We start from the raw sequence: 20,775 nt of genomic DNA on the forward strand, positions 1-20,775 counted from the left end.
ATCATATGACTATTATCTTATCTTATCATATGACTAGCCTGTTCTGTTGACTAAGGTGTCAAAAACACTGTTCTAAACAACCGGTAAATTGACTGGTCATTTCTGATTTAAGGGATTTTTTATTTTTATTTATAGGGAAAGAAATCCCGCACACTGTCTTACTTGCAAAATAAAAGTTTAATAGTGAAGAGGCAACGTTTCGGCAACTGGGCCTTCGTGGCCCAGGATTTCTTTCCCTATTGCTGTTAGCGTCATATACGCCTTTCTCCTACGCACCTGGCACAGAATTTGATTTCTTTATTTTTATTTATAAAACAATGAAGAGTCACGGCGTCTGCAAGATTATATATATATATATATATTTTTTTTTTTTTAAAGTGCAGAGAATCATACATTTTCATTATTTACTGAAAAAAATGTCCTAACAGAGACCGGTAGAGTTCCCTGCATTATTATAACCACAACTATATAATTATATGTCAATGTAAACCTTTGAATCACTTATTCTTAAGGGTTGTTTTAGTTTCTATTAGAACTTACAATCACAAGATGGCCGCCGCAATTGTCATGGCAACGGAATCCTGCACGCTCTCTCTAGCCTTTATTAGAATCATTAGTGTTGGTTAGAAATAAATAAATATTCAAACTTACGCATTTTCAACTACTTATAATCGTTTTCGCTGCAGTGTATCAATACTTAAATATTAAAAATAATAAAAACATAACTTTCCCCCCACAGCAGAGAGAGAGTATCGGCAGTGTCGCTGTAGCCAATCACCTATCACCTGCTTGTCTCATGATCTGACCACAGTCATGAATGTGGAGTCTTCCATGGGTCGATGTGACGCCGGAGGTAAAGTTGGTTGCTTATTTTTGTGAAACAGTTTAATATGTTGCGTAAATCTTTAAGTTTTTCGATTTTTTTCTCAGTCGTCACATTCTTTAACTGTTTTCTTGACTTTCTTGAACAAGGAATATCCTGTAACGTCAGCGAAACTTTTAAAAATCGGCAGAAACTATTTTTCTTGATCAATATCGTGTCGTAAACATGTTTCTCTTTGTTTTACAGATGGAGGTGAACCGTAAAGAGTTCTACATTGGTCTTTTGTTGGCTGTAAGCTCGAGTATTTTCATCGGTGCAAGTTTTATACTGAAAAAGAAAGGACTTCTGCGATTGGCCAGCACGGGATCAACACGAGCAGGTAAAGACAGTCATCTAAGTTGGTCGTTATACATACTTTGCCATTGCTGGGAAGAATCCTTTTTAAATGTATTTAGTTTCCTCAACTTCTTGTACGATCCCAGAGTTCACTGCCTTTTGCTCTGTTTTTTAGGGCACGGAGGATATGCTTATCTGAAGGAATGGCTTTGGTGGGCTGGACTCGTCTCAAGTAAGAGCCCTTTATATTTTCTTAACACTTAAAGGTGTTTGTAACTTTTCTGCTGGAGGGTTTGCCTTGTCTCTGTGGGGATGTACAGCTGCAGTCTGACATCATTGATGAAGTTACAGGTCAGATCTTGGGGAGGCGACACCATTCACAGTAAGAAAGCATGTTTCTAAGTATTTTAGGCAATAAAAACACCCGTAATGAAAAAAAAAAGGTTAAATAGATTAGTTTAATGCCATACCGTGGAACATTCCCGACAAAGCAATGCCTCTCCATGGAAGCAGGTGACTGACCCCCTTTTGGAAAAGTTACATAGTGCTCCTTTTAATGTACACCAATCCACAGTAATGTGGAATGCTTTGGACTAATTCAATATTTAGCAGCCATGTTTATATTAATTTTCTCTTGTAGTGGGAGTTGGAGAAGCTGCTAACTTTGCTGCATATGCATTTGCCCCTGCTACATTAGTTACTCCTCTGGGAGCACTGAGTGTACTTGTGAGGTGAGAAATACTTTAAAGTACAGTCACATATACTATTCTCAAAGTAAACCTTTAGTTCTTATTAAAACATGATTTGTTTTCCTCTAGTGCGGTGCTCTCTTCATATTTTCTCAATGAGAGGCTGAATATTCATGGGAAGATTGGCTGCTTACTTTGCATCATAGGCTCCACAGTGATGGTAATTCACGCGCCACGAGAGGAGGAGGTTTCCTCCCTCAGTGCCATGGCTGAGAAGCTCAAAGATCCAGGTAGATCTATTGTGTGACAATATGTGGTGTCACAAGGTCTCATTATAAAATGTGTTTCAATAATTTCCCCAGGATTCATTGTGTATGCTGTGAGCGTTGTGGGAAGCAGTTTGGTTCTCATGTTTGCCGTGGCTCCACGTTATGGACAGAAGAATGTGCTAGTCTACATCTTAATCTGCTCTGTGATTGGCTCACTGTCTGTGTCTTGCGTAAAAGGCCTGGGCATTGGTATTAAGGAACTGTTTTCTGGAATAGCAGTACTAAAGGAGCCATTGTTTTGGGTGTTAATCATCTGCTTGGTTATCTGTATAACTATCCAAATCAGTTATTTGAATAAGGCCCTTGACATTTTTAACACCTCGCTTGTCACACCGATCTACTATGTTTTCTTTACTACTTCCGTCATGGCCTGTTCTGCTATCCTCTTCAAAGAGTGGTTGAGAATGACCACAGATGGGGCACTGGGCACCGTCAGTGGCTTCCTCACCATTTTAATAGGAATTTTCCTATTGCATGCTTTTAAGGACATTACTTTTACTCTAGATTCCATGCCCCTCTTCCTTAAAAAGAGCAATCAGGGAGCAGTTCCCAACCACGACCTGACGACAGATGAATCCAAACTGCGCAGAGACATGAATTCAAATGGAGGGGGAAAACCATGGCTTCTCTGATTACACAATTGACTGAAAAGTAATAATCTTAATACACTCCAAATAAAAAGCAACAAAGCTGGCACAACAATGTTTTCTGTTACTGGGGTACATTTAGAGTCGTGTGTAAGAATTCATATACACACTGCTATATTTTAGAACTTAAGATAAGTACTTAGTAAGAAAAAAGTTTACCTGGATTTGTACACTGGCTTTTTTTTTACAGAAGATCTACCTTTGTTTTGTTTTTTACATTTACTGATGACAAAATGTTTTGTATTTATTGTTACAAGTGTATTACAGAAGCCTAGTTCTTATGAATGTAACAGAAGGTGTTATTGAAGTTACCTTATTGTTATTGTACGTATTATGCTAAATATTGTACAGTCAAAATGTTAATAAAACAGGGTTTTCACTGGTTTGATGCTTAACTTATTCAGCATGTGATAAAAGTACTTTGCATTTCACAGATCATTCAAATTATGCTTAGTATCTTGTTGAAAAAATAGACAACCAATGCAAAAATGATATTTGCCATTCTTCTATTTTAACATAATCCAAAATTAAGAATCACACACTGATCTATCCAAGCATCACTGCAGAGCGTCCCAGACCAATGCTCATCCTCAGGCACTTGCATAGTAGATACTTCTAGTTGGATCTTGTAGCTGAAGAGTTCAGGACGCCCTGCTTGAACCAGGATGTGTCCTCTTAGTCCAAGTGACAGCATCATTCTGCCATAGCCTCTGAGAGAGAGCCCCTGGTCCTCTGAGTCTGCTCAAGTCTATTCAATATAAACTGGCTGGTGTCAATAAACCTCTCCACGCAGTTTACAAAGCAGACCTCCGTCCTCGAGTCCAGCTTCGGGCCAGGTTTGTCCACACACTTTTCCTAGAAAAAGAATTACAAAGGCTATTGAACATGTTGACTAAATGTAAAATGTTCTATTAATAAAAAAGCATGCACGTTCAGACAATACAACCACGAGTACCATATACACCACCTCATACAGTTTCTTATCATTTAGAAATCAATCAGAAAAGGGTTTATTGCCATTGCCAACAACGAATAATAATAGTAGCAAAAATACATCAAAAGGGGCATGCATACATACAAATTTAGAAATAAACGTTACCATGCAACAGTGAACATCATGACTGAGCTCTATATATCCTGCATGAACACTATCATAGTCCATTATTGTAGCTGTATATGACTTGTAGTTGCTTGCAAGTCTGTGGAGTGAATGTGCAACTAGCAGAACACTTCACTTACCCAGCAAACCTCTGTCATTTGGTGTACGAGCTGTTGAAACCGTTGTTTTTGAGACTCGATTTCGATGAATTGTTGAAGCCGTGGGTCTGTTGTTCCTTCTTGGCTGTTCATATTGGTATAGACGTGAATATATCTGTAGTTAAGGACGTTCTTTTTGTTAGAAACTGACCTTCACGTGTAGCATGTAGCCTGTCGGTGAAGAAAACAGGAAACGATTCCACCAATCAGAGAGCTCATTGTCGTGTACGTAACGATGCGTGACTGCACACGTGATAAGCTTAGATCCAATGAGTGTGAAGATTGACTAAACGTAATAAATGTAAATTGACTGATGAATGACTCACAAAAGTGCCGAAATATCGCTTCATAACCTTACTTTCCAGTTTACAAGGTTTTTTGTTTTGTTTGTTTTTTTAATCCGCTCTTTTTTCATCATGTTTTAAAATGATATACAATGCATATACTATATTAATGTATGGCATACCTTAATTTATTACATTTACTATTTAGTTTTAATTCCTGTAGGCCTTTGTGCAGAGCTTGAAATCAACAGAACAGACACTGGACATTTAAAAAATATTTTAATTTAATTTCCACTTAACTTCTTAAACTTAAATCAAAGTTGAAACATTCAGTTCATAGTTAACCTTTAAATATTCACATAATCACATCATATTCACAGAAGGGTTTCACCTTCACCTTGTTTTAATTTCTTTTTTAAATACAGAGGATGAAATTATTACAACAAAGCTCTATTGAAGCTCATACAGCAAGTCCTGGGTATTTAACGACAGTTCTTGAAATGTGGGCCTTTCATCTGCTTTCTGAAAACACAGATATCAATTATCATCACGAAACAGTGCGGCCATGCCATTATAAAAGAGATTTATAGCAGCATTCAAAATACCTCCTGCCAGCAACTAGTCATAATGCTGTAGACTTTTTCATTGGCCAGCTGGGGGCGGTAGAGACGCAGACCACGTGATACTTGATCAACTATTTCTGTGTTACTGAGGCGCTCATATGGAAGTCTTCCCAAAGTGTACACCTCCCACATCAAGACTCCTGTAATAGTGATTGTTATTGATGCTGTTTCACGTGATAAGCAGGGTAGTGACTCTTTGTTTGCATTGATCATAACCTGGTTTAAATTCTCTCTATAAATAATAATGTAACTAGTTGTGACGTTTACCATATGCCCAGATGTCAGATTTGCTGCTGAACTTGCAGTAGAGGAGAACTTCAGGTGGAGACCATCGCACTGGGAACTTTGAGCCGGCCGAACTCGTGTACTCATCATCTAAGACATACCTATTTGGACAAATCAGGTGAACAAATGTACGTACTGGAATTTGCAAATACTAAGTAGGTTTACATATAAATCATATTACCTTGACAGTCCAAAGTCGGTCACTTTAACAGTACCATTGCAGTCTACCAAGCAGTTCCTGGCCGCCTAGGGATTAGACAAATAACTTAGGTTCAATCATTCACAATGCTTTTCAAATATCTTATCTAATCTCACCAGATCCCTGTGAATGTACTGTTTGGATTCCAGATAGGTCATCCCCTCGGTAACATCCTTACACATCTCCAAAAGCTGAACCATGGTTGGATGCTGCGTCAAGCCCTCTTTAAGATAAGTCAGCAGGCAACCATTGGAGAGATACTCAGTCACAATATAAATAGGCCTTTGTTTGGTGCACACGCCATACAACTGCACTAGGTTTTCATGACGTAGCTTCCTGGTTTGACCCGCAGAAAGGAGAAGGAAGTTCAGTGTTTCCCGCTAGTCCCAAAAGTAAGTTAGAATTTAAAACAAATGCAAAGTCTTACATCATTATTTTGGCCTCTTCAATAAAATCGTCCTCAGACATGGAGCCCTCTTTAATCATTTTTATGGCAACGTCGTGCTGGCCTCTCAGTTTGCCATATTTCACCACTCCAAACTGACCGTTACCCAGCTCTTTTATGAAGGTCAGGTAACGCGGGTCGATCTCCCACATACCTTGAAAATGCAGTAGGTAAAAAGAGAAAAATCATTGGAAGTAATACATTGGAAGTACTCACTCAATGAAATGTATTCAGTTTACTTTTTTTCTTTTTTCTTTTAAAGAATACAAACACATTCATACCATAGCCAAGTCCTGCTGTGGAAGGAGGCTGTGTCCGGTTGGATACGATGTATTTGAGTCGGCTTACCATTCCTATAAACATGTAATAATGTAATATAACTGTACAAACATGAATGAATGCCCCTTGTATTCTGATGTGGCTATATTATTAAAAAGCATGCGGTGTGATCGATCTATAGATTGTGATGGATCAACGAGAATGTCATTGGCCCTGGTTTATTTATTTATTTATAGGAGATCTTCTACTGAAAGTGTTTTTCAGACTTCCTATAAGTGATCTGTTCTTCTGTATCTACCTCTGTATCTACCTGCGTTGCACCAATGAAATTTCCCCATGTGGGACAATAAAGGAATATCTTATCTTATCTTATTTATGGAGCTCAACAATGACTGCTCACAACAAGGTTTTTTCCCCAAAGTCTTTCCAAAAAAGGCAACAAAAAATGTATGTTTGAAAGCTTGCTCATGGCTATTCAGATATGTAGTAACTATGACACAAGAGAAATGTATTCAATTCATTCTATAAATAATCCATAAATAAAAAGATAAATATTGCAGTTTCCGATGAACAAAATGTAAATGTAAAAGGGGCAGATAACGTAAGAATTTCTGCTCCTTTCATTAAGTCTTTGCATGTTTAACTTTATGACACTAATGTCTTTAATATTTTATCAAATAAATTAATAAATATATTTGAATTTCTCAAAATATTATGAGGAAAAATGGATCAAAGTGGCCGGGATAGTTGAGCTTTATTAGCGCAGTAGTAACACTATAGTTTTGCATATTTAGCCAGTTATGTTGCTTGATGGCATCTCTTTTTGAAACCCCCACAGAACTCTGGCGTGCAACTATATAAACCATACTATTTTTACTTACCAAACCTCAGCTATTTATTCAAAGTCATGAGTCACGGAAATATACACCGACCTGCTGCATTGTGTTGATGGTAGTTGATGAGTTCCGAGATGGTGCTAAAATTATGCTTCTCTGCCAGGTAAAACTGCCCCTGTGGCGTGGTGCAGATATTATAATGCCTGCAGCTTCCAATTAATTCCCTGTGTCACACAAAGCCACCAATAAATACATGACTTACAGATGTATTTTCCGCTTCAGAGCTTCACTTCATGATCCTGCTTTGCATGTTTAATTTACATGTCTTTCCCACTGTGGTGCACTGTTTCCACTTTCATTTCTATCAGTTCTCCTTTTGATAGGTTCACAAGAAAGTTCCGAGTAAAAGTATTTTTCTCACCCGCCTCCATTGCTGAATAAAGATACAGTGTACTTCCCCGCCTTGCTTGAGTCTCGGACCAAGAAACCGCCATCTTTATTCTAAGTAGAATGAAATACAGAAAAAAATATTTATTCATATTATCTTCATTTTCACTTCTTTATATTGTCTTTATTGACTGGTTTTACCTCAGACTTTAACAGCGCTTCTGCTTGGCTCCGGTTCATATTCTTACAATACCAGCTGCAAAAGTGAACCAAATGTCAGTGTGTTTGAAATTCAGCGACGCTTTTTTCATGTGTGTGATGTACTCACTCAAAGCGGTCCAACCCAGTTTTTGCTTCCACAACATAGTTACTTGGTATATATCCTTCATTTCTGCAAAATAATTTCACTGAAGTTACACAGAAGCTTAATTAGTGTAATTGTTATAAGAGTTCACATCTTATATACATAGATTAAATTAAAAGTTATGCTTAGGGATGTGCAATACCAACTTTTTAACTTCCAATGTGATTTCAACCTGTTTCAAGGCTGGAATTGACAATACAAACTGATACTGATTCCAAATATGATTAATTTATATATCTCTTGAAGCTATGTAAAGTACAAACTTGGACACACGTTATTAAGGCTTTTACACAGCTGATTACTCACAGCAACTATATTCATTTCTACATATGTATCAACAATGAGTAACGTTATGATTGTCGATGGGTAGTAATAGCAGTATTTTTAGTTTGTCGTGTCAAATATCGGCTGTCTCTTTGTAAATTTTATCATGCAGCGTCATGTCAAAAGCCCGTTCTTAAAGTATTTATTATTTTAGAGCAGTGTTGATACCATAAACTTGAACAGATATATGGAATCAGTTTGTTGTATCGTTTCAATATTCAAAATGGACCAAAATGCAAAAAAACTTTCTGGCAAACATTTGCAGCTAAAATCTGTTTCATATGTTAACATTTGCTGATGCTATAATTGACAATTGACAATTAGTTACAGAAATATGAGAGTGAAGTTGTTATTCGTTTGGTTAAATATAACATTCTACTTCAGTTCTTTGAGGAAACTTGACCAAATAAATTCCAAATGAATAAATTCAAATTGTGATTCCTAAAAGTAAATTTCTGTATCTTAAACACATTAAGTCATGAATTGTCATGATCTCACCCAGACTGGTCCCTGGCCCTCCACCAGTTTGGATCGGACATCTCGAGGATGGTGTACTTTCCTTCCTTCTTCAGCTCCAGGTCCTGAGTGCTCACTGGGGTGTAATCATACTCTGCTCTCACAGTCATTCCAACAGAAGGGCTTGAAGGCTCTGGTGGCTCAGGGGGCAAAGGTCGACTTGGTTTCTCCTGGAAATATCATATAAGAGCATAATTATGGACTTGAAATGGATATGAATGTTGAGCGTGTGCACCTCTGCAGGTGGGGGTGGAAGAGGTTTTTCCCTGGCTTTAGATTTTCTCCGCTCAGATGTATAACCTGTAAATCACAATATATGTCATTTCAATATATTTTTACACATAACTTTAGAGGCAAATGTAACTTTTTTGGTGGAAGGTCTGTCCCATGCTTGTTTTTTATTGCTTTTAGCCAGGGATGTTCCATGGTATCTTGTGTCGTCAAAAGTATTTAAAAAAAACTGATACTAAACAATACTAACTAAACTAGAATCAAAGCTAGATACTCATTTGAGCAAGTAAAAAAAATGAGAAAATTAGTTTCAGAATGATATTGACACGGTAACTTCAAGTTCTTTTATTTTGTGCTGAAAATGAGTCAATTTTCTTGAAAAGATTAGATTTTTAAATTATCATTCTGGTATCAAAATTGGTATAGAGTATTGAGCCCCCTGTATTCCTTAGTATTTAAACCAGTTTGAAATGTTAGTTGTCATGACAACAATGCAGTACTATCTAGCATCTATTTAATCATAGGTGTTTTTTAATTACTCAATTACATGCATTCTAATTGTGAACAGGTTTGCCTCTCCACAGATCTGGCCTGTAAGTTTAATGTCGTACTGTGGAACCTTCAAGGCAAAGCAATAACATCTTCACAGAGACAAGCACGTGACGGTCCCTCCATCAAAAAAATGACATTGTACACATTTGTAAACAATCTATTAAAAGTTGAATTCCTCCTCACCATTCAAGACTTTGCAACCCATGGCTTGTTTAACTTCCTGTTTACAGCAAAGCCATACTCCGTCCACCCAAAAACATGGATGGTACTTTCGCACCAGATCTTTATTGTAACGCACCACTGCACACATTTACATTGAATCAACATATGCATTTGCATGGGCATGTTTTTAGTGCTGCTATCGTAGACAGTTTGTTATCAAAGTCATAGTGTGCATGAATACTTACTTTGTTTCAACGTTTGAATCCACTGAGCCCGAATCTCATAATTTCTGGCAAAAATATACAATGGCCCTTCATCATAAATAATCTGTGTAGACAAAATATTACTGTTATGACACCTGCATCTTCCAAAAGCCCCTGGTGAATGTGACAGTTTCAGTTCTTTCAGTGCACTTTCACATTATTCACCAACAGAACACATATCTTGTATATCCTTTATTATTACACATAAAATGTAATGAGAATTTTTTTTTTACCTGGAATGGAAAGTTGCGCTCCTGTGGTCCTCCATGCTCTGGTTGCACTATATCCACACACTTTATCTTCTCAAGGTCCACAGAACCCTTAAATCCTTTTCGTTTCTGCTTAGTGGCGAAGGAAACTTTTCAGATCACTCAGCAACTTGCAAAAGTTTATTTTTTATATTTCATTAGACGCACCATTTTGTCAGCATCATAGTCATAGTAGGCTATTTTCTCCTGGGTTAGAATGAACCAGCGCTCCTTGTAGTTTAAAGGGGAGGTCTTCTTTTTCTGCTGCGACCTTTTTATGAAGATTTCTTCGAGAATATTGTCCGACATGATTTATCTTTGGGACATAAAAAACAAGGGTTAAAGCTGTGTAATGACCCGTTTTATTCAGAATCAGAATCAGATACGGTTTATTGTAATTGTCATTGGACACAGTTCGCAAACTTAGGAACTTGTTTCGGCGGGGGCTGTGACTTTCCTGAAGTCCACGACCATCTCCACTGTCTTCTGGGCGTTGAGCTTTGGTTGTTAGTGCTGCACCAGGACACCAGCCGCTCCACCTCCCTCCTGTAGACAGACTCATCCCCTTCCGAGACGAGCCTGATGAGGGTGGTGTCGTCCACAAACTTGATCAGTTTTACGGAGTTGTGGCTGGAGGTGCAGCAGTTTGTGTACAGGGAGAAGAGCAGAGGAGAAAGTACACAGCCCTGTGGAGCTCCTGTGCTGATAGTCCGCGTGTCTGAGACATTCTTCCCCAGCCGCACGCACTGCCTCCGATCCATTCGGAAGTCAGTGATCCACCTGCAGGTGGAGTCGGGTACGTCGAGCTGGGAGAGCTTGTCCTTGAGCAGAGCAGGGAGGATGGTGTTGAATGGGCTGAAGTCCACAAACAGGATCCTGGCATCGGTTCCCGGGGAGTCCAGATGCTGCAAGATGAAGTGGAGTGCCAGGTTGATGGCGTCGTCCACAGACCTGTTGGTTCTGTAGGCGAACTGCAGAGGGTCCAGCAGGGAGGAGGTGAAGACCAGGCGTTCAAATGACTTCATGACTACAGACGTCAGCGCCACGAGTCTGTAGTCATTAAGTCCAGTGATCCGGGACTACTTGGGGACAGAGACAATGATGGACGACTTCGCTGGGGGTTGGATTCCCGAAAGTGTTTGCTCATATCCTGCCTTTACCTTGGGGGTAATGTTGCACTATGCTCTAAATGTTTGCATGTTAACAATTCATTTTAAAGGGCAGACTCAGGGGCGGTTCCAGAGGCGGAACTCCAAACTCCCTAAGATGGACAAAGATTGTCTCTTTTTCATCGGACATCTAAAATGACTTAAAGATGTCTAAATGCCATTCAAAATTAGGCTAAAATTAAACAAGGAACTCCAGACTTGTGTTTGTAGATGACTACAGGGTGCAAACTACAGTTGTGTAAACTACAGAAGTATTTCAGAATGCGAGGCAAACGTTGAAAGGGACGCTTCACTGTTAAAAAGCCCTAAATACCATGTTATGTGAGCACTCCCATGGAAAAACTAAAATGTGATGCAAAATAGATGCTTAAATTATTGTCAAGTTTTGGATCAGTAAAGATATAAAACAAAGAGGATGAAAGATGGCACATATCGGTTTTTGACTAGCACTAGTTTGCATCAGCCCTGCTTTACATACCAGCAGCATCCCCATCTGTTTCTTTTAGCTAGCATCCTGGTCAAGCCAAATGAGGACAGCTATAACGGGAAACTCAACAAGGAATTACCCAATGGCTTTGCTAACCTAACTGATTAGATAGATATACTGCTGCATATGATAGTAAATGTCTTGTCTTTCATCATGTCAATAAAAATACTGTATTTTCCGGACTAAAAGTCGCACCTTATTTCATAGTTTTGGCCGGGGTGCGACTTATACTTTCATTTATACTTATATACTTATACTCCGAGAGACTTATATGTGATATTATTTGTTATTTTTACACTTGCAACCTTATTTCATATTCCAGTGCAACTTATATATGTTTTTTTCTTCTCTATTATGCATTTTTTGGCTGGTGCGACTTATAGTCCGGAAAATACGGTAAACAGAGATTGTATCAGGTTAAGCTAAAGTATGGCCATTTTCCCACTTTTCTGAAGTTGATCAGAGCATTTATTTATACTATACTGTTTTGGAGATTGTTTCACCTGTACAACAAGCCTTCAGTGGAATAGCTAAGGGTTCTTGTCATATTTTAGTATTATGACTTGAGAATTTTTGCATTCTCAGAGCACAATTGTCGTAACAAAAACAATATCTTGGAATAGCCTTGGAATAGCTTATAAAGGTTTGTTTCCAAAGTACTGACATTAACATGAACATGAACTGGGAACAAAGTAAAGCTGAACTGCAATCAAACCAGCTCTGATAATCTTCGTAACATCCATTGTGTCTTAAATGTGTGTTCTACTGGGTCAAAACACATTGTCACCCTTGTCACGCATCACTTTATAGTGTGTGTCAGAATTCAGCTCAGCCTATTTTCAGCATGTGCACTTCCTTATACCGACTAGGCTATAGCACATTGCCAACCTAACTGCCAATAACGCCTTTTACATGCAATTGTCATGCACAAATTCAATTACATGCTTCAAATTATGTTTTTCCCCCAACAAGGCCAGCATTTTCCAGCCTCAGTCTCGATTCCTGTTCTTTTAAACACTACTAGTCCCTAAACTGGACACTTTATCTTGAAATTACAGAAATGATGTGTTCACTGCAGGTTCATTTAGCATTTTTTTTTAATCTATATTGTCATTCTGTGTGGCTGACCCGGGGAAGCTCATGGGGAAGTTGCTGCAATGCTGTACTGCAATGAAGAATGGAGAGTGGCACACCATATCTCTCCAAACAAACGTATCATAATAGTGTTTGCCAGTGCAGTGGCATATTGATATGCTGTTTCTAACGCATCAGTAGTAGAAAAAAGTATTTTACCTAGTCAGCTTGTTAAACTGTGAAAAAGCAAGACCACATTTGATAAGTTGATCAATATTCAACCATTTTAGAATCATGTAATGTAGTTAAGGACATACAGTTTAAATCAATATCTAATGGATAAGAAAGCGGTTGTATGTTGCCAATGTGATATCATATTCTAAAGAGTGAATAGAACCTACTTTAAAATTGCGCTGCCGGAAGGACAACTTCTATAGTATTCTTGCACTGACAAAATGCAAATGTTTTGGTCAGGTTATTGGTATATACATCTGTAATTACTTGGTCTAGCCGCATGAAAAAAATATTGTCTCAAAATCTTCATATCATCTTCTGAAGTGTTTTTGAAACTTTATCATGCAGTTTACAGTTTTTCAGCCAGTAGTCTCATATATTGGGTAAATGACATAGCAAACACAGACTTATCGCAAAAATGACTTTGTTGAACAGGAACTTGTCACGATGATGTCCTTCCCGACATTTCCTGACAGATAAGTTTGTGGTTAAAAAAAAAGAAGTTAGCGACTTTGTAATTCGAGGTCTCATTTGGGTGAGGTGACAAGTAGGCCTAGGCACTGCAGATAAGTAACTAAATGCATGTAGGCTACTGAAAATACTGCTTCAGACTACTAATTTTGAGTAACTGTGTGAGAAAATAGAATTGTGTCAAGTATGTATCTCATTAGTGAAGTAAAACTATAACAAACTGTGAAACACTATAATAGTGTAACTTAGCGTGAACGTATAAAGCATCCAGAATACTGTACAGTTGGCTCTGATTGGGCCAAGTGATGAAATATGTTTGTTTTTTTAAAGTGATAATGCATGTATACATATTTTCAAAGTATTCCTACCGACACTAGGCCCATAGTGCTTCTCAAACTGTGGTGCGTTTACCACTGTTGACTTAATTTGTATCCAGTTTTATCCACATTTGTCTCCTCCTGTCATTATTACTTCTGTATCAATCATTTACTCCTATTCGACCTAGTTAAGATTTGGTATTGTCCAGTTAGATCTAGAGCTAAATATTTAGATTGTTGTTTGTTGGTTTGACAAGTATAGTGTGAAGTATAAAAACCTCTGGTCTACACATGGGTTTCAGCTTCCTGTTATAGGGTATATTTTAAGGACTTTTCACCACACAACACATTTAATATTTAGTTTTAAATTGTGCATTGCTATACCATTTTGCCACCAATCTGAAACCTTATGATTAAGCTACTGAAATAATCAGCTACATAACCTAAATATTCTTGAACTCAGCAGTTAATCAGATTGTATGCATCAATTCAAAACATAAACTTTCCACAGTATTTGCACAGGTCTGCACAACCTCCCATGTTAACCGTTATAATAACATTGATGAGTCTTACTTACCCAGAGCCTCAAATGTGTAAAGCATCAGACTGCAGGTGTTTTGAAGCGCAGCCAGTGAACCCAGCTGCCTCTGTGGTGTGCCTTTCATGAAATGTGAGTTAATATGTGATGCAAGAAGCTAAAACACACCCACAGAGGGGAATCAACTCCACTTACTTCCCCTTTTTATTCATGCTTATTTCCATATTGCCCTCCTCTGGCATACAGTTTAAGTTGCATGCAGACGGTAAATTGTTGTTGCATAACTTATTGCTGACAGTATTAGTGGAGTCTCTGGCTGAATTGTGCATTATTATTTATTGTAGTCCTTATCTTGTATAGCATAGTTGAGCTCTTTTGATTATGTGGCTAACTTATTATAATTTTTTTAGTTATGCGTTATTTATTATGATTATTCTTATTTATTACAGTCACGCTTCACTTTGACGGCGCTCTTGAGTCGCCTCGCCGCTGGGGGCAGTGTTGTGCTCCACACGTGCTCTCTCCGCTACATTAAGGAGCGCTTCCGGATCTTACCTTCCTCTTTCGCCGAGCCTCGGGTCGCCAACATGGTAAGATACGATCGTGTCATGGAATCGCTCATAATCTTTGTAATTTACCATAATTTGAAATGTCCCACTCACATCTTTGTGTGGTTAAATGTCTTGTATACACATATCTCAGGATAGTGTGTTGATTAGATGTATTTAGTGCGTTGGAGGCCCAAACGTATTTGTCTTGTTTGTAGCTAGTTGGCGCTTCGCTAACCAGATTCCCATTCCATACTTAATTTCTGTGGCGCTGTGTTTCTAAGACAAGAAATGCATGGGAAAGACTCAAACTAACTAATTCGTTTAATAGTGCCACTGTTGGTTTAGTAGGAAAAACTCAAAAAACTGAGGGATCTTGGCCTAGAGCTGTTGCTAGCTAACGCGATGGTGCGCTCGTCGTGCAGTGACAGTTCGTGTGATTTGATATTAATATTTTTGCTTCTTATTCTGCCGTGCGTAGGTGAACGTCCCGAAGACTCGCAGGACTTACTGCAAGAAGTGCAAGAAGCACCAGCCTCACAAAGTCACTCAGTACAAGAAGGGAAAGGATTCCCTCTACGCTCAGGGTGAGTCGCCTGTCGCCATATTGGCTGTAGTTTTTAATGTAAACAGACTATAAACTCACTTTTTACCCGTTAAGTATTCAGTTTTGGGTGATTGAGTTTTCAGATTTATTTCCTCACCTTTAGTCTCTGGAAACCCATTTGATCCAGCATTGTGCAGACGTAAATTGGCACTAGTGGCTTATTTAGTCAAATGATTTTTGTGGCAGAGGTTCTGGTCTCAATAGACGTAGCCTCCTGTCCAGGGGAGTACTCAAGTCTATGTTCAGGGTGGGAAGAGGCTGTGATTATTCATGCCAAATTCTATTCACCAGGCTTAATGTCTTGGTGTATTTTGTATCTACTTTGGATGTAGTTTAGCTTGTTTTGGAAATCGCAGCGTACCATGAACATTAAGACATTTTTCAAACTATGAAGTAAAACTATAGGTGGTTGGAAGCCAACTGAAAATATGCATTTACTGCCACCTACTGTAGGTGTTGTGCTACACTGAAGAGATTTGCAATTAAAATGTTTAATCTGCTGATCTTGGTCTGCAGGCAAAAGGAGATACGACAGAAAGCAGAGCGGGTATGGTGGCCAAACAAAGCCTATTTTCAGGAAAAAGGCTAAAACAACAAAGAAGATTGTGCTGAGGCTTGAGTGTGTTGAGCCCAACTGCAGATCAAAGAGAATGCTGGCCATCAAAAGATGCAAGCACTTTGAGTTGGGAGGTGACAAGAAGAGAAAGGTATGCATTTTTTAAAATCTTTAAAATAGTCATTTTGGTTTGCTGAAATTAATTATGGGCAGTCCGACTTCATAAAATTCAATTCTATTGGCCTTCGGCGCATTACTACTTTAAAATGCATTTCTTCTGATAGTGTAGGGTTTTATCAGTTCTGAATCAGAATTGGCTCCTTGAATCATTAAAGTGGTGCTTGGTGTCAGATCAAAGCCGGATGACACGAGAGATGGTGCAAATAAAACGAGTAATGGGGCTCATGCAACTTACGATTAGACTTTTGTTTTGAAGTTGCCTTGCATGCAAACATTCTAAAACCTTTTGTCCTAAATTTTGAGTATAAATACCTTGTTAAGTCCCATTTTTGGATCTAAACGTGTGTTCCGATACATTGTCTGGCTGTATTTGTAGTAATGTGGATTTACAACTACATAAAGATTTTATTTAACCTAACAATTCTGTTCTCTACTTTTCAGGGCCAGGTCATCCAGTTTTAAGCTGTGGAGTTCTGGAGTTCACAGTTTTCAATAAATATATAAAAAAAAAAAGTTTGGGTGTTTGGGTTTCTTCAACCAGTTTCAGTTAAAACTTTAGAAAATATCTGCAATTCCGGCGTGTCGAAACTTTTCAGATGGCCGCATTTTGAAACTTGTATGGAGCAGAGGGCCACAGACCACCAGACAATGACGTGAACCATTCAAAATGTTGTATTTGACATTGTTTCGATGAGCCTCCACACCTTTTTGATAAAACTTGAAACATTTAAGAAAAAAATCTACACTTTAACACTCTTGGACAAATGAGGGACTAGACACTGAACATTAATAATAGATTGGTAGCACCTTAACATTCCAATTTTGAATTCCAACATGAATTTCCAATTTTACAGTTGAATACAACATTGTATTTTGGACCAACTAAGGAAGATGGTGTCTGAGGGCTGCATTTGGTCCCTGGGCCATAGTTTGGACATTCCTACTGTAGGTTTTCAGTGAAACTTGTCAGCACCATAAAAAGGATTTTAAACTAAAGCCAGTTTACCAAAGCTCAAATTAACCCACAAGATGGATCCGTTTGCACCCTGATGCAAGTTAATGTCTCATTTGTATGTTTGGTATAATTGCTAATCCATAGATTTTACTGATTGACACTAGCCCTGTTTAAAAATACCATTAGGCGCTTTATAAGCCCCAAACAGGATTTGAATAAAAGTGCACCTTGATTATAAAAAATCTTATTTGCCCCCAGTTTATTAACATCACACTAAAAGACGGGGAAAAATTGCATCTCAATTGTCAGACGTCCCTTAATTTACAAATGATGCCAGTGGGAAGCCTGTAAAAACACCTCCCTTAATGATGCCAGTGGAGCTTGTACTCCTGTGAGGTGATGTTGCTGAGGGGAGTGACTGTCAGCAGAATAGTGCCTGAGGGGTTCACAGGGAGCAGCAGGTCCGTCTGGAGAGGTACAACCCCCAGCTCGTGGTATTTGGGAAGGACTAAGGTGACGTTGCACTTGGGATTACAGAGTTTCCAGCCTCGGGTTGCAGCAAGGAAGAAACGACGAGGACCACCGATCTCCTGAGTGTTCATCACAGCGATGGCCAGCCTGTTCCCAGACAGAGGCCTCTCCCACACGGCAAAGTCACTTCCCTGAACACAAGCATATTCTGAGCATTGTTCATTTGATAGGACTACGCACCGGTAAGGTTAAATTGAACATTGTACTGGCTTTAGGGAATATACCTTGGTAGTCTGGTACCCTTGTTTGCCTAATGAGTCCTGATTGATTGCTATGATGTATTTGTTCTGCAGTAATGCTTTAGACCGTGGGCAAATGTCCCGCAGGTCATTGGACATGAACAGAGGGGCTGCCATAATGGCCCACATGGCCATCTGGGACTCCTGCTGATCATGACTTAGGCCAAAGTTCCCAATTACCAGCTGAAGCGGAAGAAAACAAACATTTACATACAAAAGTAGTTCAATGGAGAATACAGTCAGTCATTGAGTAGAGCAGAGTACCATGTCAGGGTCATTCCAGCCGCCAGGTCCAGCCGAGGGGACGATGATGTCCTGATATTTGGCACTCCAATCCAAAATAGACTTGACGCTGCTCCATGAGTCATACACATCAGCATAGTTACGCCAATGATTACACGTCTCACGGATGGCTGCGTAATTGGGCTGGAGACGAGAACTTTGTTTACAACTAAAGGAATTTTTATTTTAATTGTGCTGGAATAAAATAAACTCACCTTATCATAAGGCCACACATACAAAGGCCATTCACAGGAGTAAATAATGCTTTTTCCAGTGTTGTTAAGAGCCTTTGACATGTTCATGTAGCCTTTAAATAGACATAAAATAATACAACACAATACTACTGTAGATACACTTTAAGTTGATTACTGGTTTGGACTCACCCTCTCCGACCAGCTTCCAATCTAAATTGCAACCATCATACTTTAGCAGATCCACATCCCAGTCAGCAAACGTCTGGGCATCAATCTCATGATAGCCCATACTGCCCGGGAAACCACCACAGGTCTTGTAGCCAAGGTCTGCATAGATGCCCAACTTCAAGCCTTTAGAATGGACCTACAAATGACAAGAGTCAGAACTACCTTTTAACCAGCAGGTGGCAGTGCAATACAATAGATAGCAAATGCAATTAAAAAAAAGAAAAAGTAGATCCAAGAATATTTCTCTTTCTGTAGCTATATATCTATATCTATACATCTATATCTATATCCACATAAGTACTATAAATAAGTGCCGTTCATATTAAAGACAACACAAACATTTTCAAAAGCAATGAATCCTTGTATTTTGATGGGGACTATTAATTCTCAAAGCGATCCTAGAAGACACAACTCACATAGTCGGCCAGTTTCTTAATTCCATTGGGGAATCTGTTGGGGTCCGCCTGCAGCCGACCCTGAGCATCACGCTGATGGGACGACCAGCAGTCATCAATGCAGACATACTCATATCCAGAATCTTTCCAGCCCTCCTTTACCATCACATCTGCCATCTGCATGAACAGGCGCTCGCTGCCAGGGAAAGCACCGGCAATACATACAATGAGTGTTGCCAATAGAATAGAGAAAATGTTTATACTTATCACAACACTGTAGAACGCTTTAAAGTCATTTGAAGGATTCATTTAAAGAATTGCAGTCAGTTTTTTTTTTTTTAATAGGACAACCTTTCAAAGTGTGTTTCATAGATTTTACTTTTATAGAAACCCAAAGGCTCCTTTATTCTGAAAAACGTTCTTATGTATTTGTTATGTTTTATTTTTTGTGTTGTGCTCAGGTGGTTCATTTCATTGTCTTGGGCCCCTGTGCCGTAGTACTGTTTAGAATGGTATCCAGCACATTAGGGTTATTTATATATACTTCTGAATGCTTCAAAGCAAATACAAATCGAATCAGAGCCGTTTGTGGTGCCATCATAGGTTAGTGGGCTGCAGTCATTGGCTCTGGTTCCAATTCACATTTGATAAAGACTCATTTGCATTTAAATATAACTCTGATTTGACAAAACTGGGAAACGCTGCCCCCTACAGGCCAGTTCAACACTTCCTGTAAACGCTGTGAGACAAGTGTGCCAGTTTGTTCTGAAATGCGCGCTTCTCCCTCCGTCTAAAAGTGAGGCGCGTGAACAAAACTAATATATAGTCCGTACCTGATGCAGTTGTCGGGATCTGTTTTACAGTCGGTGTTGCACATGAATCTCTCCCAGTGCAACCAGCCCATAGTGGGTTTCAGTGCCAAACCATTGTCCAAGGCTTCGGCGGCAAAACTCATTAAAAGAACGACCCCGAAGACAAACACAGCTCCCCCCATCGCCCCCAAAGCAGGCGACCTCTCCAAAGACACGCAGTTACAGGTTGAATTGAACCTGGTAATCTTGAACGCAGCACATTTCCTTGTATTGAGAGCGCTCGTCCCGCCTCTTCAAGACTGGCGTGCGTCTGAGCCAATCAGAGGGAAATGCGTCTTTGTTCCGTCCAGTGGCGCTCCAGGAGACAAAGAGGCTGCGAGTCAGGTGAGTTGATGACAAAAAAAGTCAGATGACAATGACATGCACGGCAATGTCTGGTATTTGAAGCAGGATTTTCACGTTTTGGGTGATGAGATGATGTAATGTAGTTTGTTTAGTTGGTTATAAGGCCTTACAGCCTTGGCCACTGGTAAATACTGTAACAAAAAGTATTCAAAAATATATTCCGTGCATTTAAGTTGTGAAATAGACACATTTCAGATTATAAACAGACATATTTAATAAAAACAATGGACAAAATGGGACAATTATTCAGAACTTATCTTCTTTTTTGCCACTCCCTTATTTTCTACTTTTACTCCTTTACTTATCTTATGTTCTCTCTGGTCTCAGTTATTCATTACACTACTAGAACAGTATTTTAAATTGATTTGGATTGTTGTAATACTTTTACTTCAAATGCCTTAAATTGGATTTGGAGATGTAGCTGACATAACCATCCCAAAACTGCATGTAACAGACAATATTTCACTTTCCTTG

The 20,775-nt window shown here is 38.9% G+C and overlaps 5 protein-coding genes across 6 annotated transcripts; 2 read left to right on the forward strand and 3 right to left on the reverse strand.

Moving 5' to 3' along the window:
- The first annotated feature begins 769 nt into the window (after nucleotides 1-769).
- LOC140350081 (magnesium transporter NIPA2) lies at nucleotides 770-3,208 on the forward strand. Of its 2 annotated transcripts, none has more exons than XM_072436082.1 (6): nucleotides 770-853; nucleotides 1,070-1,202; nucleotides 1,335-1,391; nucleotides 1,800-1,890; nucleotides 1,978-2,138; nucleotides 2,211-3,208. In XM_072436082.1, the coding sequence occupies exons 1-6, from the start codon at nucleotides 818-820 to the stop codon at nucleotides 2,807-2,809; spliced, it is 1,077 nt and encodes a 358-aa protein (XP_072292183.1). In that variant the 5' UTR covers nucleotides 770-817; the 3' UTR covers nucleotides 2,810-3,208. The 2 variants fall into 2 exon arrangements, with proteins under 2 accessions (XP_072292183.1, XP_072292184.1); XM_072436083.1 differs by having other exon boundaries at nucleotides 837-858.
- On the reverse strand, nucleotides 2,209-4,292 carry timm8a (translocase of inner mitochondrial membrane 8 homolog A (yeast)). The gene is made up of 2 exons (XM_072436084.1): nucleotides 4,064-4,292; nucleotides 2,209-3,679 (listed from the first exon to the last, which is right to left on the reverse strand). Exons 1-2 carry the CDS (start codon nucleotides 4,172-4,174, stop codon nucleotides 3,518-3,520), a joined length of 273 nt encoding a protein of 90 aa, XP_072292185.1. The 5' UTR covers nucleotides 4,175-4,292; the 3' UTR covers nucleotides 2,209-3,517.
- Nucleotides 4,293-4,808: 516 nt separating this feature from the next.
- Nucleotides 4,809-14,536, reverse strand: btk (Bruton agammaglobulinemia tyrosine kinase). Its single transcript, XM_072436085.1, has 18 exons — nucleotides 14,409-14,536; nucleotides 10,248-10,395; nucleotides 10,065-10,169; nucleotides 9,814-9,895; nucleotides 9,574-9,706; nucleotides 8,859-8,916; nucleotides 8,606-8,793; nucleotides 7,748-7,810; nucleotides 7,621-7,675; nucleotides 7,454-7,533; nucleotides 7,129-7,256; nucleotides 6,199-6,270; nucleotides 5,900-6,071; nucleotides 5,589-5,808; nucleotides 5,455-5,519; nucleotides 5,256-5,374; nucleotides 4,971-5,128; nucleotides 4,809-4,887 (listed from the first exon to the last, which is right to left on the reverse strand). Exons 2-18 carry the CDS (start codon nucleotides 10,386-10,388, stop codon nucleotides 4,816-4,818), a joined length of 1,911 nt encoding a protein of 636 aa, XP_072292186.1. The 5' UTR covers nucleotides 10,389-10,395; nucleotides 14,409-14,536; the 3' UTR covers nucleotides 4,809-4,815.
- Nucleotides 14,537-14,836: 300 nt separating this feature from the next.
- On the forward strand, nucleotides 14,837-16,780 carry rpl36a (ribosomal protein L36A). Its single transcript, XM_072433149.1, has 4 exons — nucleotides 14,837-14,959; nucleotides 15,399-15,504; nucleotides 16,041-16,231; nucleotides 16,702-16,780. Exons 1-4 carry the CDS (start codon nucleotides 14,957-14,959, stop codon nucleotides 16,720-16,722), a joined length of 321 nt encoding a protein of 106 aa, XP_072289250.1. The 5' UTR covers nucleotides 14,837-14,956; the 3' UTR covers nucleotides 16,723-16,780.
- Nucleotides 16,781-16,916: 136 nt separating this feature from the next.
- On the reverse strand, nucleotides 16,917-20,198 carry gla (galactosidase, alpha). Its single transcript, XM_072436086.1, has 7 exons — nucleotides 19,918-20,198; nucleotides 19,106-19,280; nucleotides 18,651-18,825; nucleotides 18,483-18,574; nucleotides 18,250-18,411; nucleotides 17,971-18,168; nucleotides 16,917-17,877 (listed from the first exon to the last, which is right to left on the reverse strand). Exons 1-7 carry the CDS (start codon nucleotides 20,076-20,078, stop codon nucleotides 17,578-17,580), a joined length of 1,263 nt encoding a protein of 420 aa, XP_072292187.1. The 5' UTR covers nucleotides 20,079-20,198; the 3' UTR covers nucleotides 16,917-17,577.
- Nucleotides 20,199-20,775: the final 577 nt, after the last annotated feature.

This window comes from Eucyclogobius newberryi, unplaced genomic scaffold (genome assembly GCF_026437365.1).
Source record: "Eucyclogobius newberryi isolate DKJ021-1_F unplaced genomic scaffold, fEucNew1.0.hap1 SCAF_11, whole genome shotgun sequence".
NCBI lineage: Eukaryota > Metazoa > Chordata > Actinopteri > Gobiiformes > Gobiidae > Eucyclogobius > Eucyclogobius newberryi.

Bases quoted from the DNA above. Each gene is read 5' to 3' on its own strand.
- LOC140350081 (XM_072436082.1), top strand. From the start codon at position 818: ATGTGGAGTCTTCCATGGGTCGATGTGACGCCGGAG. The intron at 1,392-1,799 runs GTAAGAGCCCTT...TTTCTCTTGTAG, and splicing joins GTGGGCTGGACTCGTCTCAA to TGGGAGTTGGAGAAGCTGCT. The intron at 1,891-1,977 runs GTGAGAAATACT...GTTTTCCTCTAG, and splicing joins GCACTGAGTGTACTTGTGAG to TGCGGTGCTCTCTTCATATT.
- timm8a (XM_072436084.1), bottom strand. From the start codon at position 4,174: ATGAACAGCCAAGAAGGAACAACAGACCCACGGCTTCAACAATTCATC. The intron at 3,680-4,063 runs GTAAGTGAAGTG...TTCTTTTTCTAG, and splicing joins AAATGACAGAGGTTTGCTGG to GAAAAGTGTGTGGACAAACC.
- btk (XM_072436085.1), bottom strand. From the start codon at position 10,388: ATGTCGGACAATATTCTCGAAGAAATCTTCATAAAAAGGTCGCAGCAG. The intron at 8,794-8,858 runs GTGCACACGCTC...TGATATTTCCAG, and splicing joins TTCCACCCCCACCTGCAGAG to GAGAAACCAAGTCGACCTTT. The intron at 7,257-7,453 runs GTGAGAAAAATA...TGTGTGACACAG, and splicing joins TTATTCAGCAATGGAGGCGG to GGAATTAATTGGAAGCTGCA.
- rpl36a (XM_072433149.1), top strand. The intron at 15,505-16,040 runs GTGAGTCGCCTG...CTTGGTCTGCAG, and splicing joins GGATTCCCTCTACGCTCAGG to GCAAAAGGAGATACGACAGA. The intron at 16,232-16,701 runs GTATGCATTTTT...TCTACTTTTCAG, and splicing joins GAGGTGACAAGAAGAGAAAG to GGCCAGGTCATCCAGTTTTA.
- gla (XM_072436086.1), bottom strand. From the start codon at position 20,078: ATGGGGGGAGCTGTGTTTGTCTTCGGGGTCGTTCTTTTAATGAGTTTT. The intron at 18,826-19,105 runs GTGAGTTGTGTC...TGTCATTTGTAG, and splicing joins TTAAGAAACTGGCCGACTAT to GTCCATTCTAAAGGCTTGAA. The intron at 18,169-18,249 runs GTACTCTGCTCT...CTTCCGCTTCAG, and splicing joins GCTGGAATGACCCTGACATG to CTGGTAATTGGGAACTTTGG.